At 41.6% G+C, this 26,732-nt stretch overlaps 1 protein-coding gene across 1 annotated transcript in view; it reads right to left on the bottom strand.

The window, feature by feature from the left end:
• Positions 1-9,141: 9,141 nt before the first annotated feature.
• Positions 9,142-26,732, bottom strand: part of SAMM50 (SAMM50 sorting and assembly machinery component) — a 34,190-nt gene continuing 16,599 nt past the window's right edge. Inside the window, exons 7-15 of the mRNA XM_037914760.2 lie at positions 25,288-25,375; positions 24,553-24,681; positions 23,726-23,797; positions 19,389-19,475; positions 14,957-15,027; positions 13,117-13,184; positions 11,830-11,976; positions 10,113-10,254; positions 9,142-9,254 (exon numbers count right to left, since the gene is read on the bottom strand). Of these exons, the coding sequence (XP_037770688.1) occupies positions 9,209-9,254; positions 10,113-10,254; positions 11,830-11,976; positions 13,117-13,184; positions 14,957-15,027; positions 19,389-19,475; positions 23,726-23,797; positions 24,553-24,681; positions 25,288-25,375 (850 nt within the window). The 3' untranslated portion in view covers positions 9,142-9,208. The remainder of the gene's footprint in view (positions 9,255-10,112; positions 10,255-11,829; positions 11,977-13,116; positions 13,185-14,956; positions 15,028-19,388; positions 19,476-23,725; positions 23,798-24,552; positions 24,682-25,287; positions 25,376-26,732) is intronic.

Below are 26,732 nucleotides of genomic sequence, written 5' to 3' on the forward strand. Positions count from 1 at the left end.
AAACGTGAGTGGTGCTGGGACCCTATAGGTTGCAGTGCCTGGCCCAGAAAGGCAAGCCCACCCAGCCCCATGGGACAGGAGGCACCAGGAGCTGCTACACAACCTTTCAAAGCATTCTAGTAACCCAGTTTTGGGTCCTGACCCACAGGTTGAGAAACCCTGCTATAGGACTTAAGTAGGAGATAGGCACCCCTACACTGCGTGAGGCAGCAGTGCACGTGCTCAAAGGCAGAAACATAAGCACCTAGACAAATTTTACTGCTCAAATTTAGACTCCTACAGGGTTAGGCAGCAGCTGAGCAAGAGTCTTGCAGATCGCAGTAGGGCCTAAACACAGGATTTTGGTGCCAATGTACCTTTGTGAATCCCACCCTTGAGATCAGTGGATAGAAAGCATTATAAGCAGTTGGTATTACTATTTTCCTCCATTACTTATTCAGCATGGCAAGCCATTGTTTGCATAAGAAGTTTCATTGAAGTCAATGGAACCGGTTAGGTGAGCAACTACATGTGAGCCACAGTGGCATAAGCTGACACGTAGTCCACATTTGTACTCAAGTGTAATAAAACTGGCAGATAGACCGTTTTGATTCTGTAAGTTCATGGTTGGTGCTGTCTGTCATAACAGCCCCTTCGTCAAACATTGCCCATCCCGTGGACTAGATTCTCTCATCAATGTTTCAGAACAAATTATTGCTGATAGTTCGTTTGTCAGGCATTGTCTCACATATAGTAATAAGTGCCATAGTATTAGCCTCTGCCCCTCTATGTACTTCCGTTGACATTAAGTAGAGGCCTAGATAATGCTTAAAAGGTAGTGGTTTTTATTAACTCATTTGCCCCAGTAATGTTCTCCTGTTTAGAAGTATCTAATTTTAAAATGTGGGGATTTTTTAAAGTGCAAAGCAATTACCTTATTAATAATGTCATAGTAAACCTGCTTCCAAGATGTGAATCAATCCCTGCCAGTTTATTCTTTTGTCACATCTTGTGCTATGATCCTGCCAGCCGTCACAAGTGTAAAAGCAGGGGAGCAGCTTTTCACTTGGATGGAACAGTTTAAAGAGATCTCACCGCTAGAGGAACCAGGGGCGGTGGTTCACAAGGTGATACTATTCCTCCTGCATTACCGCTGACCACCCATACTATGGCCCTACCATGATGTGAGGGGACAACACAGCTGAAGATACCATCTTTCAAATAATATATGCTCACATACAGCTAATAGTGAGCCCAAGGGATGTTCACAAAAATAAGTTGAGTGATTAGATGTTATCTTTCAACTTGTCATACATTGTTGGGCAGGGTTACAAAGTAAAAGCATCTCAACCTACCTCCAGCTGAAGAGATGTATAGATCACCGGTTTAAGGGCTACAAAAATGCTTCCTTGTTCAGTGAGTTAGCATTAACCCTTCCATTTTTTTCTGACCACTGAGCAAACCCTTTCAGAGAACCTTATGTTTCCAATGGAGACTGACCAGAAGAAGTCGTTTGCTTCATGGTTCCGAGAGCACAGTCAGAGTTTGGGGAATCTCTGGTGTGAGGTCAGCACAACAGCATTTTAGCAAGAGTACCAGGGATGACCACGCATATCAGCAAATAGCCAAAAAACTGGCAGCATTGCAAATTTACTGGATCAGTCACCAGTGCAGGGAACAGAGTAAGCAGCTGAAGACCAAGTACCAGGGACCAGAACTGTACCTTGGGAAACTTGCACACATCACAGCCATTTTATAAGGAATTTGACTGGATGCTGGATGCTGCACCGAGCACAAAGCCAACGTCAGTGCACATTGATCTGGTCAGCCAGGATGGGGCTCTGCTGGTTCCGGAATCCAGCATGGGGACTGATGGAGCCAGCAGCTGGTGCTGAGAGAGGCCAGCAAAAAAAACCCCAAACCAGTTATCTACCTTTTCATAACTGTGTTCTTCAAGATGTGTTGCTCATGTCCATTTCATTCTAGGCGTGTGTGCGCCCACGTGCACAGTCAGATTTTTTGTCTTACCGGTAGCCGTACAGTCAGCTGGGGCACCCTCTGGAGGGCCACGCTCATGCCGCGGTATATCAGGCGCCACCGACCCCACGCCCTCTCAATTCCTTCTGGCCGACAACTCCGACAGAGGGGCAGGAGGGCGGGTAATGAAATGGATGTGAGCAACACATCTTGAAGAACAGTTACGAAAAGGTAGGTAACAGTTTTAATTCTTTGAGTGCTTGCTCATGTCTGTTCCATTCTAGGTGACTCAAGCAGTATCCTCAGAGGTGGGCTCCGAGTTCAGTCTTGCAGCATTACTCTGCCAAAGGCAGCGTCATCTCAAGCTTGCTGGGTAAGCACGTAATGAGATGCGAACGTGTGGATGGATGACCAGGTGGTAGCCAGACAGATTTCTTGGATCAGCACCTGTGCCAGGAAGGCCACCAATGTCGTCTGTGCCCTAGTTGAGTGAACCCTCATGTTCGCCCGCGGGGCACCTTTGCCAGCTCATAAAAGTAGCGGATTCAGGCCGTATTCCAAGACATGATTCTCTGGGCAGACACTGAGCAACCCTTCATCCTGTCTGCCACAGCAAACAACTGTGTTGACTTACAGAACGGCTTGGTTCTATCTATGTAGAAGGCCAGCGCCTGCCTGACATCCAGGGTATGAAGCCTGCGTTCCTCATCCATCGCATAAGGCTTTGGACCAAAGACTGGCAAGTATATGTCTTGACCAGTATGAAACTGGGAGAGGACCTCGGGCAGAAAAAGCCAGGTGCGGACGCAGCTGGGCCTTGTCCTTTTTGAAGGCCACATAAGGTAGCTCCAACGTGAGCACCCTCATCTGACGCCCTACGGACCGAAGTTACAGCGACCAAGAAGGAGACCTTCCAACTACTTCACACTACTATAAGTAAACCATGTACAAAGGCCCTAAGGCATGAAGTTCAAACAGGAGAAACCACTAGCTCTTGCTCAGCTCTGACTGACCACCACAGGCGGTAAGGAGGAACTGAGAGGGCGTAGGGCCAGTGGCACCTGATATACCGCAGCATGAGCGTGGCACCCCAGAGGGCGCCACAGCTGGTCCGACGGGTACCGCTGAGACACAAATCTCGGACGACCACGCACCTAGAATAGAATCTACATGAGCAAACACTGGGAGAAGAATGGCGGTTACTGAAACCAGCCCCAGAGGCGGCTTTGCCGCAGGGGCAGCAGTGGCACATCTTGGGTCTATGCTCAAAGAAGCTTTTTGATGCCCCCAACCAAAGAACAGCTCACTATGGAGCCTGCAGAAGACGGGCAGACAGACGCCGCTCCAAGGCCTGTAAAGTTTGTCTCTATTTTAATGTTTATTAATAGGGGAATAGGAAATTTAATGAGGAGAGATTAATAAAACCAGGACTTTTCAGCTTGGAAAGGAGATGACTAAGGCAGGGATATGATAGGTGTCTGAAAAATCATGACTGGTGTGGAGAAAGTAAATAAGGAAGTGTTATTTACTCCTTCTCATAGTACAAGAACTAGGGGTCACCAAATGAAATTAATAGGCAGCAGGTTTAAAACAAAAGGAAGTATTTCTTCACACAATGCACAATCAACCTGTGGAACTCTTTGCTGGAAGATGTTATGAAGGCTAAGATTATAACAGGGTTTAAAAAAAAAAAAAATCATGGAGGATAGGTTATCAATAGCAAGGATGGTGTCCCTAGCCTCTGTTTGCCAGAAGCTGGGAATGAGTGACAGGGGATGGATCCCTTGATGATTACCTGTTCTCTTCATTCCCTCTGAAGCACCAAGCATTGACCATTGTTGGAAGACAGGATACTGGGCTGATGGATCTTTGATCTAACCCCGAATGGCTGCTCTTATGTTCTCCGAACCAAATGCAAAATGTATCCACTAATGGCAAATTGTATGCCAGTGCCTTTGCTCACTCCCACCTCCTGTCTCCACCAAATGGAGTTCAAAATGGCAACCAGAAAACTTTAACAGTAAAAATTGAAACCAAATTTTTACTTGAAAGGTGCAGATTTTTGCTAGGGCATTCCTGTTTGTTAAAAATAACCTTACATTGCCACTGTCATAAGTACACTGCTCTGTGACTGCTCAATGGTCTAACAAACTATCTGAAAGCAATGAACTTGGAGGAGGGGCGAGGAGAGGTGGAACTGTGTTCCATTTATAAATCTAGTACGTTTTAGTTTAATACAGTTCACAGATGACAAAGTCATTTGCCCCAAAATAAGACTGGTTTGAATTTTGTCCAGAAACATGTGGGGAAGGGAGATGGTGTGAGGATGGCGGCCATGGAGTTCTGCTTGTTTGCAAGCAGTCATAACCCATCTCCAACAGGATTTCAATCTGCCAAATGCACATTCAAACAACCATTCTACACCTGCTGAAAGTGTAATTAAACTGTCTTTTGCCAGGACCTCTGATATCAGGGTACAGTTTCATAAGCAAAGGCAAGAGGTACACAGGGTCCCCCAGAGTAACAGGAACTCTGTTTGTGACTATGCCATTTGGTGGGAACAGTGTCCCAGCCTGTCCATGAATGTAGACTCCTGATCAATGAAAGACATCATGAACTTTTTCCAGTGCAACCCACATTGACATTCATAGAATGACCTCTGCAGTCCACAAGTACCTGTATAATTTTGCGATTTATGTACTCGTGGTCCTTGAGAAGGGCAAACTATGGGCACGAGTCCCATCAATGGCTCCATCAAAATTTGGAAACTCCATTGCCTCAAAGCCACCAATTACCTCAGGCATACCTTTTACGAACGCCACTTTGGGGTAAACCACATGCTTGATTGCCTCAGAAACCTTCACCGCCACTTTACCTGCAATTGACTTTCCAATACCAAACAGTCTGGCAACCATTGGCACCAACTTCCCCTCTGCCCGGTGGGTGCTCGACCCTGCCCCCCCGCCCCTGGCTCCACCCCTCCCTTTTTCCACCCCTTTCCCCCAAGTCTCTGCCCCTGCCCTGCTTCTTCTCCACCTCCTCCCCTGAGCACACTGTGTCCCTGCTCCTCCCCGAAAGTCCTAAGTGCCGCCAAACAGCTGTTAGACAGGGGGGGGGGGGGAAGTGCTGGGAGGGAGGGGGTGGGGTGGGGACATGGCACACTTAGGGGCGGGGGGGAAGAAGAGAAGTGAGGACGGGGGAGCTTGGCTGCTGGGGGGTGCTGAGCACTCACTAATTTTTCCCTGTGGGTGCTCCAGCCCTGCACCACCCACCAAGTCGGTGCCGCTGCTGGCAACAGACCTGTAGCAATTTGGGGTGGCCAGTTTCCAGATGTTTATAGCAACCCACTTCTGGACCAGCATGGCCACCCTCATGCGTCTTTGTGCTGAAGGGTTGGGGCAAGCTGCTCACAAAGTTCCAGAAATGTAGTTTTCTTTCGCAAAAGTTCTGGACCCACTGAGGATCAGCTCAGGTCTGCATGACGATGTGGTCTGACCACTCAGCTCCAGAAATGCCAGTCTAAGACAGCTGCTGATGTCCCCTGACATGAGCAGAATCAGCCAGTTTGACTCTGCCATGTTTGTGTCCTCCCCTCCTCCATCATAACTGTCAGGTGCCCTTCAGTGGATCAGAAAACACAGCCAAAATGTCCACCAGTGTCTCATGGAAGCTCTGCCCATTTCTGACACAGGAGTGAAAGTTCAAGCAAGTGTAGTTCTTCAAAAGGCGCCTTCTCCATGTTGCTCACTTCCGCTGCTGTGGAGCGCACAGACCAAAATGACTGCTCAGCAGGATGTGTTGGGGGTTGTTCAAACTTCCAGTAGTGTGCAGGGTGAACAGTCAAGTTTCCTCACATTGCACCACAATCAAAGAGCTAGAGTGGCCACATTTTGGGAGGGCGATAGAGGCTGTGATATGGTTAGTTTGACTCCGGTCTGTGTGCTATAGTGTGGACACTGGAGTTCCGGGTTCAAGCCCAGGTCAGAAAATTATTAACCTGTGGTTGACAATCAGTGTAGATGCTTAAGCCCTGGGTTCTCTAACACACGGTCAGATGACTCAAGTCCTATTAATTCTCAACTTATATTGCAGTGTAGACATATCCACTGAGGTGGCAGCAATAAGTTTCAATTGGAGGTATGTCAACTACAACCATGTTAGCCTGGAGTGATCCCTGGAAATAAAAGTGTTTGATTTATATGATTGCTTCAGGGAAATTCTTCTACACATACCACATCAACTCTTCTAAAGGCAATATATGCCAAAAACCAACTCAGTCATTCATTATCCTTCAACAGTTCAATATCAGATCAGTTTTCTGGAAATTAAGGTTGGGATTAACTGTAATTTCTTAGCATGAAAACTGAAGCAATTTTTATAGATGTTTAGGATTCAATTCAGGCACGTCACCTTGCCTTTTAAAATGACTGACGGTTGTGGCCTTGGCATTCTCTAGCGCTGGAAAGTACAAGATTTTAATTGACCTGTTCTTTCATCTGGCAACAAGCCTCATGTGTATATAAGGAGCTTTTCATATCTCTGGAGAGTGACAAAGCTAGTAGAAATTAATCTAGCTTAGAAGCCTGAACAACTTGGACAAATTCTACTTTTAACTGCCATGAAAGAATGCTTAGATTACCCTTTATTATGTAAATATTCCCACTCCTACTGAAAAGGAGTTATGTCAAAATGCATAAACACTACCGGGAAACACTCATTTGTTGAGCCCCTTAATGTAATAAGACTTAACAGTAAAAAACAGTCCCTCGTAACTGCTTTGTTAAATATTAATTTATCATGTGGTCAATTTTAATTCCAAGAACTAAACTGCATTTGCTTTTCAATACACTGCTAATGATTCAATCAGATAAAGGTTCTTTAAACCTATACTGTTACTGACAATCTATGCACTCCATTTCAAGTTTGCTATCCTGTTGATGCAGTATTTTAAAACAGACAGATGTTTGGGAAAGCAGAGGTTCACACAACCACGCAAATCAACACCATGTTTAAGTGGGTTATACCTATGAGTGAAGCAGCAACTTTCGCCAACACCAAAACATCTGGGGTGAAATCTTAGCCTCATTAAATTAATGGGAGTTTTGCCATTAAGTTCAGTGGGACGAAGATTTCACTCCTGGGCTTTATAGCTTTCGCCATTAAAGTCACAGTATTTTGCAAGTGTGGTAAACCTGAGCCTTCAGCAGGACAGAGCAATTCAAGAGAACGTGTTCGTGCCCAATGACCAAGTAGTCCCTTGACTATTTTCTAGTTGAGGATCAGCACTGCATAAGGGCTCCAAAGGACTTAGACACCAGGAAAACCAACTGAACAAAGTAAGATAGTTGAGTTGCATTAATAGACATGCAAGACTCTACTTCTCCAGGACGAGCCATTTTATTACCTATTTTTAATTTCTACAATGGACTAACAAAAGAGTAGATTTTGATGTACGGCAAGCAGATTTTATGCCTGTGCTGGAACATTTCAATGACAATTTAACAAATCTGTGTTAAATTTATATGGAATAAATCTACTGAAGTGACTTGAAAGCAGTCATTAGAACAGGGCAAGTGATTTACACTAGCTATCTTATAAGAATGCTTTTAAAACTCAAAAATATGCTTAGCCATTATAGCAGAGTGCAATTTAAAAGTGAAATGGATATAAAAGTCAAAACTCGCCTTTGATATACAACCAAGTAATATGATAGTAGTATCAGATCTCAAATATAGAAGTCGACAATTTTTTTTTTTTTTTTTTTTTGCAACTGCTGCAGAAAGTATTGAAGTACAAAATGCAGCTTTTAAACCTGGCACTGCAAGACTTGTCTACAGTACAATATGTGACAGGGTCGGGCCAGATGGCTACAGGAGAGTAATAGAGGGCAGATATATTAGCCCAGGCTAAGTAGGTCCCTTTTCCCGGGTAAGGTAACAGGGAAGGTTCCAGAACAATCAGGAACCTTCTGGAGACAATTAAGACAGGCTGATTAGAACACCTGCAGCCAATCAAGAAGCTGCTAGAATCAATTAAGGCAGGCTAATCAAGGCACCTGTGTTTTAAAAAGGAGCTCACTTCAGTTTATGGTGTGTGTGTGAGGAGCTGGGAGTAAGAGGCACGAGGAGCTGAGAGTGAGAACGCGGACTGTTGGAGGACTGAGGTGTACAAGCATCATCAGACACCAGGAGGAAGGTCCTGTGGCGAGGATAAAGAAGGTGTTGGGAGGAGGCCACGGGGAAGTAGTCCAGGGAGTTGTAGCTGTCACACAGCTGTTCCAGGAGGCACTCTAGACAGCTGCATTCCACAGGGCCCTGGGCTGGAACCCAGAGTAGAGGGTGGGCCCGGGTTCCCCCCAAATCCTCCCAACTCCTGGTCAGACACAGGAGGAGTCGACCTGGACTGTGGATTCAGAAAAACAGCCAAACTGAGGGCTGCCGTGAAGCTCCAAGGCAAGCAAATCCGCCAATAAGCGCAAGACCCACCAAGGTAGAGCAGGAAATTTGTCATAAATATGACAACGTATTTTAACTGCCTGCTTCACTGAGAGTCTGACGAATCAGCTGTTTCTGAATCAAGAATGTCTACAAATTTAGTCTTTGAATTTTACTATTCATTCATTCAGGACAGTTGGGTTCAAATTTTTGAAAAAAGGGCAAAGTTTTTAGGGTCCAATACAGCTCATTTTACAACACTCAAAATAGTATTTTTATCAGAGTACTTTCCTGTAGGTATAACCATTATGCTTGTTACACACTGAAAAGTGCTTGATACTGGAATTTTTCATGGCATTCTCTCTATTCATCCAACTCGGCATAATGTAAGTACAGAAAAAGAATATCCCACTGTATTAACCTTTACATGGTATATGTATATAGTAGGGCCACCCTAAACATCTGTTAGGGTTTTATGAGACAAGTAGTCCACTGACAATTATAATGCTGTGGAGTTATCCCAGAACTAGTTTCCAATATACCTATTTTTTTTTTTTCATTTTAAGTATCAACAGCCTCAGTAAAAGTTAAAATAGTTTTAAAATCCCATGAAAGAGTCCGCCTGCCTTTGATAAAAATCAGAGGTACAGTGCACCTTTCCAGAATAATTCTTTAATGTAGTTTCCTGTGAAGTCTGAGAGGTTAATCATTCAAAGGCACATTTATACTTCAAGGAAAAAAAAAACTGGAATCACTGTGAGCCATATTTTATTCAAGTGCTCTCTTTTTTGACAGAAGCGTGAAGTGTTTCTGTAATATTACAGGAATCTTATTCCAGCTCCAAACTGGACACCATCACATATCCTGAAAGAAAAAGGCAATACAGTGCATAGTATTAGCATGATACATAAGGTATCTTTGGACAGTGCCCTCCCCCTCAGATTTTCACTATTTTTAATCCTTGGAAAACTACAATTCAAATATATTTTGAGGAAAAAAAGCTACGTTAAATATTTCCCATGCTTTTCAGCCTATCAGTAATGGAAGATTACAGGCCAAATTCTGCACTCTCTCACACCACCTTTAGCCCTAATGAAGTTAACAGAATTTGGCACGATAAAACTTTAAGGATCCATCTTAACTATGTCAACAACTCAGAAAATAAAACTTGAGGTCAGCAAAAGTCTATTTGCAAAATCTGAAACTGTATTCCCACTGAAGCTTTCTGATGGTGTATTGTACCATTCACTCAGTAGATAAAATCATAGCTGGCTGCAAAATACAATTATAACCCTGCCCTCCCATTATCAATGCCTAACTTTCTAAAAAGCTTACTTTTTCCAGGTGGGAAATTCCATGTTTGGTAACCTTTAAAATTTTTTTGAATGGATAAGGAAAGCATCATCAGCTGTTTGAGTCTGTATTTCCTTATTGTAAAGAAATAGAACCTGCCACACTTTTATTCATACAATTTCAACAGCTGAACTCAAAGTTCAGTGAACTTTGAAACCTGAGATATAAATGGTTCTAAATTGAGAAGTACTTCTGAAACCAATGTGGAAAAAGTTGGCTGAAAGAAAAATGCTTCAGTGCTGAGAAATCTCCAAGGAATAAATAGATAAAGAACACACAAGACTAAAATTCTCACTAAAGCAGATGAATAAGATTCTAGGTACTCTTAAAAATTAGTCAATATTCTAAAAAAACTGTAAACACACAAACCTGTCACTACCCTGTACTCCCATAGGGATACAGTAGTTAAGTTCTAATCTAGCAATGTTTCCAAGTCTGAGCACTATTCCAGCACCGTAAGACCATCGGATGAACTCAGCCAGCTTCCGGAGATGAGCTTTGGGACCTTCACCTGAGAAGGGAAAGAAACATTTGGAGACTGGTAATCAAACCACACCATCAAGAAGTTCAAGGGCCAACTACAATTTTCAGGGCCAGTACACCTAGCACTTCGGAACATCCACTACAAACAAAGACTCAAACCCCACTCCATACAAAGTGTCTACAACTCCCATGGATCCTCAGCATCTCAGATCCATCTCAGATTCAGGAATCACTACTCTGCACTTCCTTTCTGGTATTTAAGAGCCACTGTCTACTTTCCACGGTTATGGTACCCAGTATTAAAGAGAGCATTTAGCATCTTCAATAAATTTCTACTGATTTTAAATCAGATGCCTGTGCTGCTCAATTGTATATAAAATGCACCTTCACTGCATGAGTTAATTCACCTCTTCCTTCAAGCTACAAAGGTAACAAATGTCACTATAATATTAGCTGCTCACACTATTTCCAGCAAAATAGCTGAAGAGACTTTGGAAGAAAAGGAAGCTGAAGGAGTAAAGTGTGTGTGGTGGGGGGGGAATCAAACTAGTTATTGCACCCTTGGACATGTTATGGTACTACCAAGTTTAATTAATCTGAGCATAGAATTCTAGTTTGATTCTTCTGTTTGCCTGCAAACCCTTTTCAGAGTAGTCTGCCTGGGATAGTGGGCAGTAAGGGTATATCTGCACTAGAAAGATAAGTTGACTACATTATGTTGACTTACAGCCATTGCAATATTACTGTATTGGTGAGTGCCCACATTACCCTCCCTGAATTTGTGGTGTTCATCCTCACCAGGAGTGCTTCCACCAACCTAAGAGGCACAGTGGGGGGAGTGAACAGTCCAGTCTCACAGCTCGGGTGGCAGCTCCTTGCTGGGACTTGCTGTTCCACAGGCTCCCAGTGGGATGCCAACCCTTCTCTGGTCCTGGTTCCTCTCCAGGAGCAGGGGGAAGCCACCTGGGGCTTCTCGTGCCGGGGAGCGGGACCTACCTGCCCCTGTTTCTTAGGCCCCTCCTCTCCCTGCTGGGAGCTGGGGAGCCTCATCAATTTCACGGCTCCTGCCCTGAAAACTGACAAGACAGCCAACAGCGATCTAAGTAAAGCAGTGTCTACACAGACACTGTGTTGACTTAACTACACCGACATGAGCTCTACACCTCTCGTGGACATGCAGTTATTATATCGGTGTAGTAGGGCGCTTACATCGGCGGGATGAATATTGTAGCGTAGACACTGACATAAGTAGGTTGACGTAAGCTGCCTTATGTCGACCTAACTGCATAGTGTAGACCAGCCCCAAGCAAGCACACCAGAAGGTGAACAAATATATGGAAATACCACAATTAGACTTCCACCCACCGCTTCTGCAACTTGAAAAGTTCCTGGCCCAACAGGCTTTAAAACCAAGTGCTGTAGATAGAGGTTTACTAAAGTTACTGTTCAAATATGCAGCCTACCAAAAGTTGTCTTTTATTGGCCCACTATATTATACGCTGTAAACTAATAGCTTTGAGTGAACAAATATCTAACAACTTTATCATGCTCTTTGGACTTGGTGGATCAGGTTGCAATGGTTTATAAGTATCTTGCTTCTTACCGTAGTTAAGATTGCAGAGGTTTCCAGCATTGAGGAAGAAGTGTGTTCTAAAGAGGTCTCCAAATCCCCCACGACCTGGCCGAAAAGGGAGAGGTGTGTACAAGTGTAGGCCCCCAGCCCAATAGGCTTCTCCTCCAAGGTAATCACCTACATGAGGAAAACATTGTAAAAACAGCATTTACCATGGAATACACCAAATGGAAACTTTTCTACATACGATACAGGAGGAACTTCCTAAATTGCTTTATATAGCTACAACCCACTTACCAGAGGTTCCCACCTCCAACAAGGATAAATTAACACTTAGCTAACACCCTTTAATTCTCCTCGGTACTCTTCCTTTTTTATCTCTGCCTTTAGACTAGCTATTTGGAGCAGGGACCTGTTCGGTGTTCAGCACAGTCCACCTACTGTACACCTCTGAAACAGGTATCCCCATTTTAAAGAAAGGGAAATGATATGATTGAGTGACTATTTTACAGTCACATGAAGACAGTAGTAGAGCAAGGATTAGAACTGAGGAAGCTCCTGGCTCCCAAATCCCTATCATCTTTCACTACCTTTCTCCTAAACAGAACGCCATTGTTTTATATATAAACTACATGAGCGTATGCTGTTCCAAATATAGATTCAGTACAATCACTACTCTAACCACATTTTGTTTTTTAAATCTTAGAAGGTAGTTTGCAAAAAATCAAGGTGACTCACTGGAGACTGAAATCTAAGTCACTCCTGTAAACAAACATCAGTAAATTCAGATGAAGCTCTTGAAGGTCAAAGACATTTTGTTAGCCCTGTCTCTTGCAAGGATATCTTAAGAAAGCAGCAGGGCTACTGAAGCAGTATTAACTCTGCCTCACCCTCAACTTGTTTTAGTACTAGCCACACATACACAATATCTTAATACCCTTTGAAGGATATCGGGAAGTTTTAGATATTCCTTTAGAAATGAGAAAGCTTAGAGAAGACTGTGTAAGGAGTAAAGGTACAATAGCCTAAACAAGCCTACATGCAGAGTCAGTTTAGAAGAAGTATAAGTAGTCTAGAAATATACCTGAGGGCTACTGGCTTTGTTCCATGGTGAACTAGTAACGTAATAGGAGATCAAAGACACCTAAAACTTCTCAGACCCTTGGGATTATACCCACCCTTTCTGAGAAAAAAATGCCAGAGGCAGAGCAGTTTCCAGTTATTTGAAATTTGTAATAAGTAACAAAGATACAAACCCTAGCCTTAAATATTATTATTATTACGTTGATATTAGACTGGGATTTAAGAGTCTCACACCTTCGCTTTGGGGTCCAATGCTGTACATACTGAATCCACGCACACTCGTTGGTCCACCAAGGTAAAACCTAATGAGCAAAGTCATTTTTAATCAAATAAATAATCCTTAGTGAAAGTGTTCTAGTTAAATTGTAAAATATACACTTATCAATTCTTTTAAATTTATATTCAGAATTACAGGAAACCTTTTTACAAGTGAAATGCTTTTAAGAAAATACAAGAGCTATAAACAACTCAAATCAAGAGGAGGACATATTTAGGTTTACTTAAATTAAAAATAAAAGCATTTTAAAATTATTTGAAAAAAAAAAAATCAATCTTTACTTACCAAGACCAAAATACAGGGGTCTGCATTTCCTTTGCTATGCCTGATGTCACAATCAGTGTAAGAAATGCAGTTCCTTTACAGGGTTAGGTGCTGATGGTACTCACCATTGGAAGAGAAATGCAGAATCCTGAACTTAGTTCTCAGTAAGTTCCAACTGTCTTAATATGTTCTACCTGTACCCATAACACAACATCTAAACATGGCTTAAAGTTAAAGCAGTTCACAGGATTATTATTTACAAATATCAAAGTCTAAATATTTACTTGTCAAGGTTCCTTCCCCACTCTGAACTCTAGGGTACAGATGTGGGGACCTGAATGAAAGACTCCCTAGGCTTATTCTTACCAGCTTAGGTTAAAAACTTCCCCAAGTTACAAACTTTACCTTGTCCTCGAACAGTATGCTGCCACCACCAAGCGTTTTAAACAAAGAACAGAAAAAGAGACCACTTGGAGACGTTTTCCCCCAAGTCCTACACCCCCTTTCCTGGGGAAGGCTTGATAATAATCCTCACCAATTGGTACAGGTGAACACAGACCCAAACCCTTGGATCTTAAGAACAATGAAAAATCAATCAGGTTCTTAAAAGAAGAATTTTAATTAAAGGTAAAAGAATCACCTCTGTAAAATCAGGATGGTAAATACCTTACAGATTCAAAACATAGAGAACCTGTCTAGGCAAAACCTTAAGTTACAAAAAGACACAAAAACAGGAATATACATTCCCTCCAGCACATCTTATTTTACCAGCCATTAAACAAAAGAAAATCTAACACATTTTCTAGCTAGATTACTTACTAATTTAACAGGAGTTGGAAGGCTGCATTTCTGATCTGTTCCCGGCAAAAGCATCACACAGACAGACAGACCCTTTGTTCCCCCCCTCCCTGGATTTGAAAGGGTCTTGTCCCCTCATTGGTCATTTTGGGTCAGGTGCCAGCGAGGTTACCTTAGCTTCTCAACCCTTTACAGGTGAAAGGTTTTACCTCTGGCCGGGAGGGATTTTATAGCACTGTATACGGAAAGGTGGTTACCCTTCCCTTTATATTTATGGCATTACTGTTACAAACATTTGTTAAAGATCTGTATTTTAAAGCCCGAGCTAGAATACACCACTGTTATAAGATGGGGTTACCACTCAATGTATTTACCTTCTCTGCAATATTTCCTAAGCTTACAATGGGTAATTATGCAAATAATATGGTAAATTTAACTATTGAAGGTGACACACATTTGCTATTTAATGGCAACCACTGCAAGTTTATATAACAACCTTTATTATGGAAATGATGAATATGAGGTATGCTTGAAATGTTAATGTGGTGCTCAAATTAAACGGGATCTTGCCTGGTTTAGTACCCATAACAAGACAGAAAGGAAGAAAGGAAAACCTCCCCTTCTTAATGCAAAAGAAACAGCAACTACGGAGTTTTCACAGTATATTGTCTGAGTTTACAGAAAACAATGAACAGAGAGTCAAACAGGACAATGAGAATTAAATGCATTACTTGCCTATCAGCAATACTGGAGGGTTTATCTCCAATAGGAACCAACATTCCACCCCAGAGAGTTGCTGAAAAAACCTTAGGAAAAAAAGCAAATTTGTTTTTTAAAATTGTGTATTATTCAGATACCGTATAACAGTGTTGGTCAAATTCTGCCATTCAAGACACATGCAGAGCTCCCACTGGCTTTACTAGGAGCTACGCGAGATCAGAATATGCTTGTGTGTAGTATCTAATCTCTAACAAATGTATTTTCAGAAGAACTGTTGGCCACTGCTGCCCTCTTTCTGAAGTATGTAGTGTTACATTATCAGAAGAATTGTTAAAGTATCGTGCTATTTTTCAATTTGAAAAAGTCAAGTCTGGCTCCCACGCTCTCAGCCGTTTTCATATCTTGCCTCTCTCATGCTTTTCCCCAAAATAATATAAAATTGTCATTTTGACATCAGTTGCTCCCTGTGATTTCAACATTAGAACACGCTTTATCCCTAGAGAACATCTATTAAGAATGGAAGCTATATGGCCCCTGTAATTTAAAAAAAAACAACCTTATCTACTAGCCTACATAGCATAACATATTGGGTAAATTTACTGGTAACCAAATCACAATAATAAACTGTACTGGTAGCCCGCACTGAGTGTACAAAATAGAAGGAAAATACTGTTGCGCAGCTGGGTCTCCCAAAAGTCTATAAAAACCTATAATCAAATAAAAAATAAAAAGTATAGTTTTACTGCAGATACACAGACTCTCAGTACACACAACCTAAACACAGAAGGCCAAATTTTTACACATTCCCTTACAATGAATAATACTTTAACCATTTCTTCAGTGGCGCTACTTGCAAATTACTATTCTGAATGAGTATGGATGACAGAATCTGGCCCAGAATTATTAATGAAAGTAGTAAGTAGACAGCAGTTCAGAGCCATGTGTGCACTGCTGTAATGCATTTTATGTTAAACCGACTCAAAAGTTTAATTTCCTATAAGTAAATGGACTAGCAGAATGTAGCAAGCAACAGCAACAAAGAAGCAGTGCTAAATCTCTACAACTTCTGTATGACTAAAGCATATCTTCCAGAAAGGCATTCAGTTTTGATTTGAAGACATCAATAAATAAAGAATCCACCATTTCCCTTGGTAGTTTCTCCCAGTGGTTGTTCACACCAAATGTTAAAAATCTATGCCTTATTTCTAAACTGAATGTGTCTGGTTTCCACTTCCAGCCACTGGTTCTTGTTATGTCTTTCTCTGCTAGATTAAAGAGCTCTTTAGTACCTGGTATTTCATCCCCATAAAATACTTATACTCTGTAATCAAGTTACCGCTCAATCTTCTTTTTGATAAGCTAAACAAATTAAGCTCTTTAAGTCTCTCACTCTAAGTTATTTTCTCCAGCCCTCTAATCATTCTTGTAGTTCTTTTCTGCACCCTCTCCAATTTTTCAACATGTTTTTTAAAATATGGACACCAGCACTGTATGCAGTATTCTAGTATTGATTTCACCAATACCATTTACAGAGGTAAAACCACCTCCCTATTCCTATTCACTACTCTCCTGTTTACATATCCAAAGATCACATTTGCCCTCTTTACTACAACATTGCATGGGAGCATGTCCACTATAACCCATAAATCCTTTTCAGAGTTACTCCTTTTCAGGACATAATCACCCATTCTGAAAGTATGGCCTGCATTCCTAGTTTCTAGATGTATAACTTTGCACTTAGCCATACTGAAATGCATTTTCTTTGAATTGGCCCAGTTTACCAAGCAATCCAGATTGCTCTGTATGATTGCACTGCTCCCATCAATATTTACCAGTGTGTCAATCTTTGTGTCATCCATAAATTATATCAGCAGTGATTTCAAATTTACACTTCCAGATCATTGATGAAAGGGCTGAATACTGTCAGGCTTAGTACTGATTTCTGAGGAACACTGCCAGTAGAAACACCCCTATTCAATTATGATTTCCCCTTGACAATGACTGTTTGAAATCTGTCAGCCAGCCAGTTTTGAATCCATTTAACAAGGGGTCTATTGATACTGTGTAATGTTAATTTTTTTAATCAAACTACATAATGCTAATTTTTTAAACCAGAATGTCACGTGGTACTAAGTCAAACATATTACAACAGTCTAAGTATATTACATCTATGCAGTTTACTTTTATCAGCTAAACTTGTCATCTCAACAAAGAATGAAATCAGGTTTGTCTGACATTACCTTTTTTCCATAAAGCCATGCTGACTGGCATTAATTATATTCTATCCTTTAATTCTTTATCAATTGAGTCCACGATCAGTTATTCCATTATTTTGCCTAGGACGGATTTAAGGTTAATTGGCCTATAGTTACCTGGGTTATCCTGCTTGCCTTTTTAAAATAGTGGCACAACATTAGCGTTGTTCTCGTCATCTGAAATGTCTCTGGTATTCAAGATTTAATAAAAATTAACATCAGTGGTTCAGAGATCTGCTCAGCCAATTCTTTTAGGACTACTGGGTGCAAGTTATCCAGGCCAGCTAATTTAAAAATATTTATCCCTAGTAGATTATATTTAACATCCTCTTTAGTTACTAATGAGCTGGAAAGTACTTCATTCTCATATGATACAAGCACATCATCCTCATTCTCTCCAAGTACAGAAGAAATATTTACTGAGCACTTCTGCCTTATCTGCACTATTAACAACAATTCTACTATCTCCATCTAGTAGTGAGCCTTCACCATTGCTAGGTTTCTTCTGTTCTTAATATACTTAAAATCTCTTACTTTATTGTTCTGAGCCCTGCCTATTGTTTTTTTCCTGATATGTTAAGCTTCCCTTACCAGTTTTCTGCAGTTCATAACTTCTAATGTATATTGATTGCTCTCTATCTTCCCTTTTTTCCATTTGTTATACAATGCCTTTTAACTTCTTATTTAATGGGAGATACAGGGTTAAAAACTGAACATACTGCCTTGAAAGCCCCCAAACAGTACCATTTGCCTTCCACTGCCCATCTGTTTTCAGTCACACCTTGATACAGAGAAGCAAGCTGATTATACAGCAGCACTACTAAAGTCACTCCAATAGCGCACTATCACAATCAAAACAGCACATGATTTAATTGAACCTCCTAAAAATCATCATCTGATAGCACATTAATGGTTTCCTGAAAGCTTTTTTGGTTGAAACTTGTGTTACCTCAAAAAGTTCATCTTGCTTCCCCAAAGCAAGGGCCCCCTCTTGTACTGACTCACGTTTGAAGCATAGAAGATGCCTTAATTTGTTTTTCATGGTATATTATCTCCTTCCCACCCTAACACACCTGACCTCAGAGATTTCTTTTAACCAAAGAGGGACCTCTTCCAAAACCAGTAACATTGCTCCACTTAAGACAACCAGTTGGTCAGTGGAGAATGATGCGATGAGCTATCCTCTGCTCATAGGCTGAGGGAGTACTGCCTTTCTGCTACCATTCCCCTCAGATATTAAAGTGTTTGGTTAGTGTTTCACCTTAAAAATTCTTCATTTCTATCATACAAGTGAAAGTGTGAAAAAAGCTTTAGCACAAAATATTGTTCTAAAGTTGTTAAAAATAAGGGGCCGTTGACAACTACATTCAAATTTATCGGCTAAAGATACCACACAATGATAAATTTCAAGGTGTTAGATGTAAGAAGAATCAGTGTATACATGAAACTTCTGGTATCTATCCATCATTCTGGGACATCTGCAGTGGACCCAAGAGAACAGAATTAGAGATCCTAAAGAGGGGTTTTTAAACAGATAAATTCAAATGTATTTGTGTGCTTAATGCTCTCTACAGCTTGGTATGTTGGGGATTCAACGTATAATGTTGTTAGCACAATTTTGAGGTTAGCTTTCCAGTTCACCATCAATGGTTTTACATAGAAAATAACAAAAACATGAAGATAATAATGGTGATAACAGGTACATAACCATAAACTCATAGTATTATAATCAAACAAAAATGTATAACTAAAATCTAGGCAGACAAGACTGACCAGAAAATTTATAATCAAGGGAAGAAGAACAAGAAGAAATATGAGCTAAAGGGTCCAACCGTCAATGAGAAAGCTAATAACAGTATCTATGGACAGAAGATCCACATAATATAGCTACATCAAACTGAATTCCTTTTTAAGGGAAAACATTTCTCACACCTAATTGTCTGAGTTATCCATTCTCTTCAAAAAGTCCAGCTTCCAAATTTCTATGACAGATGCAGAAGTGTCACACAAAAAGAGATTAATACAATGAGAAAAATAATACATATTAATTCTAAGGCAAATCAAAGTATCTACACATCTAGCTTTAGTCAGTAAAATCTTTTTGAAGGCACGATGAAAAAGGGTCATGAGAAACATTCAAATCACCCCACTTATTACATTAGGAAGTTAACTGAAAATGTTTAAATACTTACTGAATCCCATAAAAGTTGCTTATTCAGCTGAAGCTCAAAGTCCTCTTTTAGAAAGGACACATCTCCACCTGAGTAGCCGGCTAGCTCCTAGGAAAAAACAGAAACTTTTAAGATACCACAAACACGCATATTTTGGAGACCTTCCTAACATAATTCATCTAAGGCTGTGTCACCATCAGCAGTGTTCTCTATGTAGACAACAGCAGTTTCCACATTGGGCAACCGAATTCAACACCTGTGAAAAAACACAACTGAGTCCTAGAGAAATGAAAGGTCAACCACACTTTCTTACCACGGATGTTAAACATGGCTACCCATTTCTACACCACTTGTTGTCAACAAGAGCTTGGTGGAATGGGGCAACAGTGTTTGACACCTAACATCAAACAGTTGAAGCTTTTTCCATGAAATAGTAACATTTCAGTTAGTAAAATATAACTGAAGACTATAAAAGTAGAAAAGGAGTACTTGTGGCACCTTAGAGACTAACCAATTTATTTGAGCATAAGCTTTCGTGAGCTACAGCTCACTTCATCGGATGTATTCAGTGGAAAATACAGTGAGATTTATATACACACAGAACATGAAAAAATGGGTGTTATCATGCACACTGTAAGGAGAGTGATCACTTAAGATGAGCTATTACCAGCAGGAGAGCCGGGCAGGGGGGGGGGAGGGAGGTGGCAGCTTTTGTAGTGATAATCAAGGTGGGTCACTTCCAGCAGTTAACAAGAACATCTGAGGAACAGTGGGGGGGGAAGAGGGGGGAAATAAACCTGGGGAAATAGTTTTACTTTGTGTAATGACCCATCCACTCCCAGTCTTTATTCAAGCCTGGGTTAATTGTATCCAGTTTGCAAATTAATTCCAATTCAGCAGTCTCTCGGAGTCTGTTTTTGAAGTCTTTTTGTTGTAATATTGCGACTTTTAGGTCTGTAATCGAGTGACCAGAGAGATTGAAGTGTTCTGCGACTGGTTTATGAATGTTATAATTCTTGAAGTCTGATTTGTGTCCATTTATTCTTTTACCTAGAGACTGTCCAGTCTGACCAATGTACATGGCAGAGGGGTACTGCTGGCACATGATGGCATATATCACATTGGTAGATGTGCAGGTGAACGAGCCTCTGATAGTGTGGCTGATGTGATTAGGCCCTGTGATGGTGTCCCCTGAATAGATATGTGGGCACAGTTGGCAACGGGCTTTGTTGCAAGGATAGGTTTCCAGGTTACTGGTTCTGTTGTGTGGTATGTGGTTGCTGGTGAGAATTTGCTTCAGGATGGGGGGCTGTCTGTAAGCAAGGACTGGCCTGTCTCCCAAGATTTGTGAGAGTGATCGGTCGCCCTTCAGGATAGGTTGTAGAGGTTTTAGTTGGGGGCTGAAGGGGATGGCTAGTGGCGTTCTGTTTTCTTCGTTGGGCCTGTCCTGTAGTAGGTGACTTCTAGGTACTCTTCTGGCTGTCAATTTGTTTCTTCACTTCAGCAGGTAGGTATCGTAGTTGTAAGAATGCTTGATAGAGATCTTGTAGGTGTTTGTCTGAGGGGTTGGAGCAAATGCAGTTGTATCGTAGAGCTTGGCTGTAGTCGATGGATCGTGTGGTGTGGTCTGGGTGAAAGCTGGAGGCATGTAGGCAGGAATAGCGGTCAGTAGGTTTCCGGTATAGGGTGGTGTTTATGTGACCATCACTTATTAGCACAGTAGTGTCCAGGAAGTGGATCTCTTGTGTGGACTGGTCCAGGCTGAGGTTGATGGTAGGATGGAAATTGTTGAAATCATGGTGGAATTCGTCAAGGGCTTCTTTTCCATGGGTCCAGATGATGATGTCATCAATGCAGCGCAAGTAGAGTAGGGGCATTAGGGGACGAGAGCTGAGGAAGCGTTGTTCTAAGTCAGCCATAAAAATGTTGGCATACTGTGGGGCCATGCGGGTAACCCATATCAGTGCTGCTGATTTGAAGGTATACATTGTCCCCAAATGTGAAATAGTTATGGGTGAGGACAAAGTCACAAAGTTCAGCCACCAGGTTTGCCGTGACATTAACGGGGATAGTGTTCCTGATGGCTTGTAGTCCATCTGTGTGTGGAATGTTGGTGTAGAGGGCTTCTACATCCATAGTGGCCAAGATGGTGTTTTCAGGAAGATCACTGATGGACTGTAGTTTCCTCAGGAAGTCAGTGGTGTCCCTAAGATAGTTAGGACTGCTAGTAGGTTAGGGCCTGAGGAGGGAGTCTACATAGCCAGACAATCCTGCTGTCAGGGTGCCAATGCCTGAGATGATGGGGCGTCCAGGATTTCCAGGTTTATGGATCTTGGGTAGCAGATAGAATGCCCCAGGTCGGGGTTCCAGGGGTGTGTCTGTGCGGATTTGTTCTTGTGGTTTTTCAGGGAGTTTCTTGAGCAAATGCTGTAGTTTCTTTTGGTAACCCTCAAGTGGGATCAGAGGGTAATGTCTTGTAGAAAGTGGTGTTGGAGAGCTGCCTAGCAGCCTCTTGTTCATATTCCGATCTATTCATGATGACGACAGCACCTCCTTTGTCAGCCTTTTTGATTATGATGTCAGAGTTGTTTCTGAGGCTGTGGATGGCATTGTTTTCTGCACGGCTGAGGTTATGGGGCAAGTGATGCTGCTTTTCCACAATTTCAGCCCGTGCACATCGGCAGAAGCACTCTATGTAGAAGTCCAGTCTGTTGTTTCAACCTTCAGGAGGAGTCCACCCAGAATCCTTCTTTTTGTAGTCTTGGTAGGAAGGTCTCTGTGGGTTAGTATGTTGTTCAGAGGTGTGTTGGAAATATTCCTTGAGTCGGAGACGTAGAAAATAGGATTCTAGGTCACCACAGAACTGTATCATGTTCGTGGGGGTGGAGAGGCAGAAGGAGAGGCCCCGAGATAGGACAGATTCTTCTGCTGGGCTAAGGGTATAGTTGGATAGATTAACAATACTGCTGGGTGGGTTAAGGGAACCACTGTTGTGGCCCTTTGTGGCATGTAGTAGTTTAGATAGTTTAGTGTCCTTTTTCTTTTATAGAGAAGCAAAGTGTGTGTTGTAAATGGCTTGTCTAGTTTTTGTAAAGTCCATCCAAGAGGAAGTTTGTGTGGAAGGTTGTTTTTTTTATGAGAGTATCCAGTTTTGAGAGCTCATTCTTAATCTTTCCCTGTTTGCTGTAGAGGATGTTGATCAGGTGGTTCCGCAGTTTCTTTGAGAGCGTGTGGCACAAGCTGTCAGCATAGTCTATATGGTATGCAGATTGTAATGGATTTTTTACCTTCAGTTCTTTTGGTACTATGTCCATCTGTTTGCATTTGGAAAGGAAGATGATGTCTGTCTGTATCTGTACGAGTTTTTTCATGAAGTTGATAGTTTTCCATTCCACACAGCTAAATGCAGTGCCTTGCATAATGACAGGTTTCAGAGTAGCAGCTGTGTTATTTGCGAATACAGACTAACACGGCTGCTACTCTGAAACCTATAAAAAGTAGAGTTGCATTATACGAAAATCTGGGTAAATGTATAGAATACAAGCAGCAAAACAGGATATTTTGTTTTGAACATCTAACAAACGATTGGCAATAATCAATAGTTTAGTAATCTTGTTCACAGTGTGCACTTTATCACATATGTATCCTTGAAAGAATCCCCATTTCCCCCACTTTACACCCTCCACTCCTTTCCCTATTAAGGCCCCAAATCACAGTCACCATCTTTGCTTAGGAGGAACAAACAGGAAGTTTTCCAGTCTTGCTCTTATTTGATCCAAGTTGCTGCTCTAGCACTTCCAGACTTTGCTGGAAGGAAGGATGACATTTCAATTCACCATACAATCTAATTGTTAACGCATACATCTGAGAAGCTAATTGATTTAAGATGAAAGGCAAGTGGATAGTGGAAACCATTTTCTAAACTTATGCATATATCCTGAAAAGTTATTTTTATAAAAATAACTTAAGTGCAATGAACTTTAAAACTCATGAATAGCTACATAGTCTAGCCACATTAGGACGTGATCGTACAAAATGTTGTCTCAACGTCTATTTTGCCAGATCCAGTTTTGGCATGTGACAGTATTTTTTAACTAAAGAATTTAATGCCAATAGTTGAAGACTGTTTTGAAATGATATTGTTTATTTTCATATTTATATCTTCCTCTATAAAGAGAATTAGTGATTTAAAAATACACACTGGTGCCGAAAAGTGAACACAAAACTATTTTGAATTGATTTTCTTATATTCAATTTATTCTCTCTTTAAAATATATAAACTCAGAAATGAGCAGTATCAACCAGAAAAGCAAACAAACAAACATGCTGCACACACTTATTACTGGAGTCCACACTACCTGATTAATTTTCAGCAAAGCACCTCGTCTTGGCAAGATTGAAGAGTTCCGAGAATCGATTACCATGGCGTGCTAAAAAGACACAGAGTTATTTAACTGGTACAAGCTAGATATATTTTAAGCAAAGGATGAGTTATTTGCCATCAGAAACTGGGCACATGCTGGGAGACAAGTAGCACTCTCAGGCTAAGGCTAAGTCATCTACATGGATTGGAGAGCCAAGAGAGGACCATGTGCCTATAGGATAACCCAATTCTGTCTTAACAGGCTGCATCAAAGACGCATCTGCTCTGCTGGCTGTGGTAGACCCCAGAAATGTAGTGTCTACAGTACCCAGCAGAAATTACTTGGTCATATGGCAACGCTTTTCAAATCCACTCATGGTCCTGCATTTTGTGAGTTAAAATCAAAGACTGCAAAGTGCTGTGGTGATACAATGCTTACAAGCAACCCAGCAGCTCTGTAGGACAGAGGGAGGAACGCTCTCTTCTACTGTGTTCAGCAGCTTTTCAGAAAAAGATGTGGGAAGAAGGGAAAGGAATCCTCTCCCATGGAGCTCTGCAGGATGAGGAGGAGAGCGCTAACCTTCCCTCCAGCCATCCAAAGTCCAGTGGTCACTGAGGATAAGTACTTTGCCTCGTGACCTGCTGGGTGATTTGTTGAGAGGAGTCGCGCTACGCAGTAGGTATCTGAGCACCAAACACACAGCCTGCAGTGATTATTAATGTTTTGAGCACCAGCGGCAGAGAGCGCTCTTTTGGCAACATTCACAGTTCCTATAGCATTCAAAAGCACGCGTATACCATTTACAATATGAAAAGCCTCACAGAGAGAGAAGATTTAAGGGAGTGTCCACTTTCTTCTCGAACAGAAAAGGACGCTGTTCTTGCAAGAGAGCCAAGCTCTCTCCAAACACCTTCCCACTTCAGTGTGTGATTGGTCTTCCATATGGGAAACTACAAATAAAGACATTTGAACAATACAGGAAGTGTTACAAGGTACAAATATAACATTTTCCTCACAAATTTTCATTTCTAATGCCTCATTTCTATGTGGAGGAGATGGGTACGTTTACTCTTTCTAAGTTGCTGTACTGGATGTGGGAAAGTAAGTCACTCTTCCCCATCAGAGTAATATAATTCTATAAGCCAAGAAAATTCATCTCTTTATGTTTGGACAAACATTACTGAATCTTCTCCCAAATGAAACATTTTGAATTATGCGGATCCAGTGCCCAAGGAAAGCAGTAGACATCTCTGAGATGAGGACATCTTTAGCGCTAACCGTTTTGTAAGATGAAAGACTTAATTTGTTTTTGCTACAAGTGAAGTGAGATTCAATTCCAAGTAACACAATCTATCAAAAGGATGAAAAAGTATTACTTGGAATTGTTGTCATCATTCATGTTAAGGCAAAATGATCACGGTGACATGTATTTTAGAAATCTACAGAAAAAAATAAAAGCTAAACAAGTACGCCTTGAACTGAGTACATCTAAACGATGTTTCAATTCCACAAGTTCTTCCAGCGAAACAGGCAAAGGGAGGTGCTATTATGCTTACATTAAATTCTGTCGATAATCCCCTGTCAGTCTCACGAAGGGAGCTCCACGGGAACTGTCCAGTTACTTTATACAGGTTAACTGAAAAACTAAAACAGAAAGAATACATGGTGATTTGAAGTCAAAATTGTTAGAACGTGTAAAAGTTTAAAACTAAAGATGTGTTTCGGGAACCATCTATGTGATGTTAACGTAACAGAGCAGTAGGTGGCCCTTGATATTGGCACGAATCGTAAAAGCACAGATTTAAATAGTGAATCTGTACTAGAAGAGATATTAACTGTTTTATTTAGTTATCAAAAGTGAAAGAAACAGAGTCAGTTACTCTAGCTCTCAAGCCAACTCTTATTAGTAATTTCACATCCCCACCTTCCCTTAAGGCTTTAGCAGGCAGCTGTCTATATCAAAGAAATCTGAGTGGAGTATAGAATTGTGGCTCATTTCATAATCTTATTTGTTAGAAACAAAAAAAGCTATAGTAAATAGTGACTAACATACAGGAACTCCTCACTTAAGGTTGTCCCAGTTAACGTTGTTTCGTTGCTGATCAATGAGGGAACATGGTCGTTTAAAGTTGTGCAATGCTCCCTTCTAATGTCATTTGGCAGCCGCCTGCTTTGTCCACTGCTTGCAAGAAGAGCAGCCCGGTAGAACTAGCTGGTGGGGGCTTGGAACTAGGGTGGACTGGCAGCCCCTCTACCAGCTCCCCGCTCCCCTAAATTCCCTGTGCAGCAGCTACCCAGCAGGTTATCAATTGCTGGCAGTTCAGCTGTCCCTCCCCTCACTGCCCTGTGCTGCTCCTGCCCTCTGCCTTGGGGTGGGGCGAAAAGAGGGGGGCTAATGTTAGGGTGTCTGCCTCCCCCCTGCTCCTGCACTCCGCTTACCCCATCTTCCATAGAGCAGGGGGGGACACACCAGTCCCGGAGGCAGCAGGTGAGGTAGGTCTCAGCTTGCTGATCTAATTAACAACGCAGTGTACTTAAGACAGGGATCAGCATACTTAAAGGGGAAATGCACATCTCTCTCTCTCACACACACAGAGGTGTGTGTCGCTGTCTCCTATGCTGTCTCCCCTCCCTTCATTCCTTCTGCCTTGTAGAGCGTGAGGCTACATTAACAACGAGTTAACCCTTGAGGGCTAGTTCATCATTTAGCAGTAAGGTATTCCCTGGGAAATATCCCACCCTCTGACTTCCTCACCTCAACCAAGCTTCACAATCATCATTGCTGTGTACCAGTATTAAATTGTTTGTTTAAAACTTATACTGTGTGTGTGTAAAAAATTTCCCTGGAATCTAACCCCCCCCATTTACATTAATTCTTACTGGGAAATTGGATTCGCTTAATGTCGTTTCGCTTAAAGTCGCATTTTTCAGGAACATAACTACAACGTTAAGTGAGGAGTTCCTGCATTCATTTAGAACAAGTTGTCCTTTCAAGTGAGAG

This window comes from Chelonia mydas, chromosome 1 (genome assembly GCF_015237465.2).
Source record: "Chelonia mydas isolate rCheMyd1 chromosome 1, rCheMyd1.pri.v2, whole genome shotgun sequence".
Classification (NCBI taxonomy): domain Eukaryota; kingdom Metazoa; phylum Chordata; order Testudines; family Cheloniidae; genus Chelonia; species Chelonia mydas.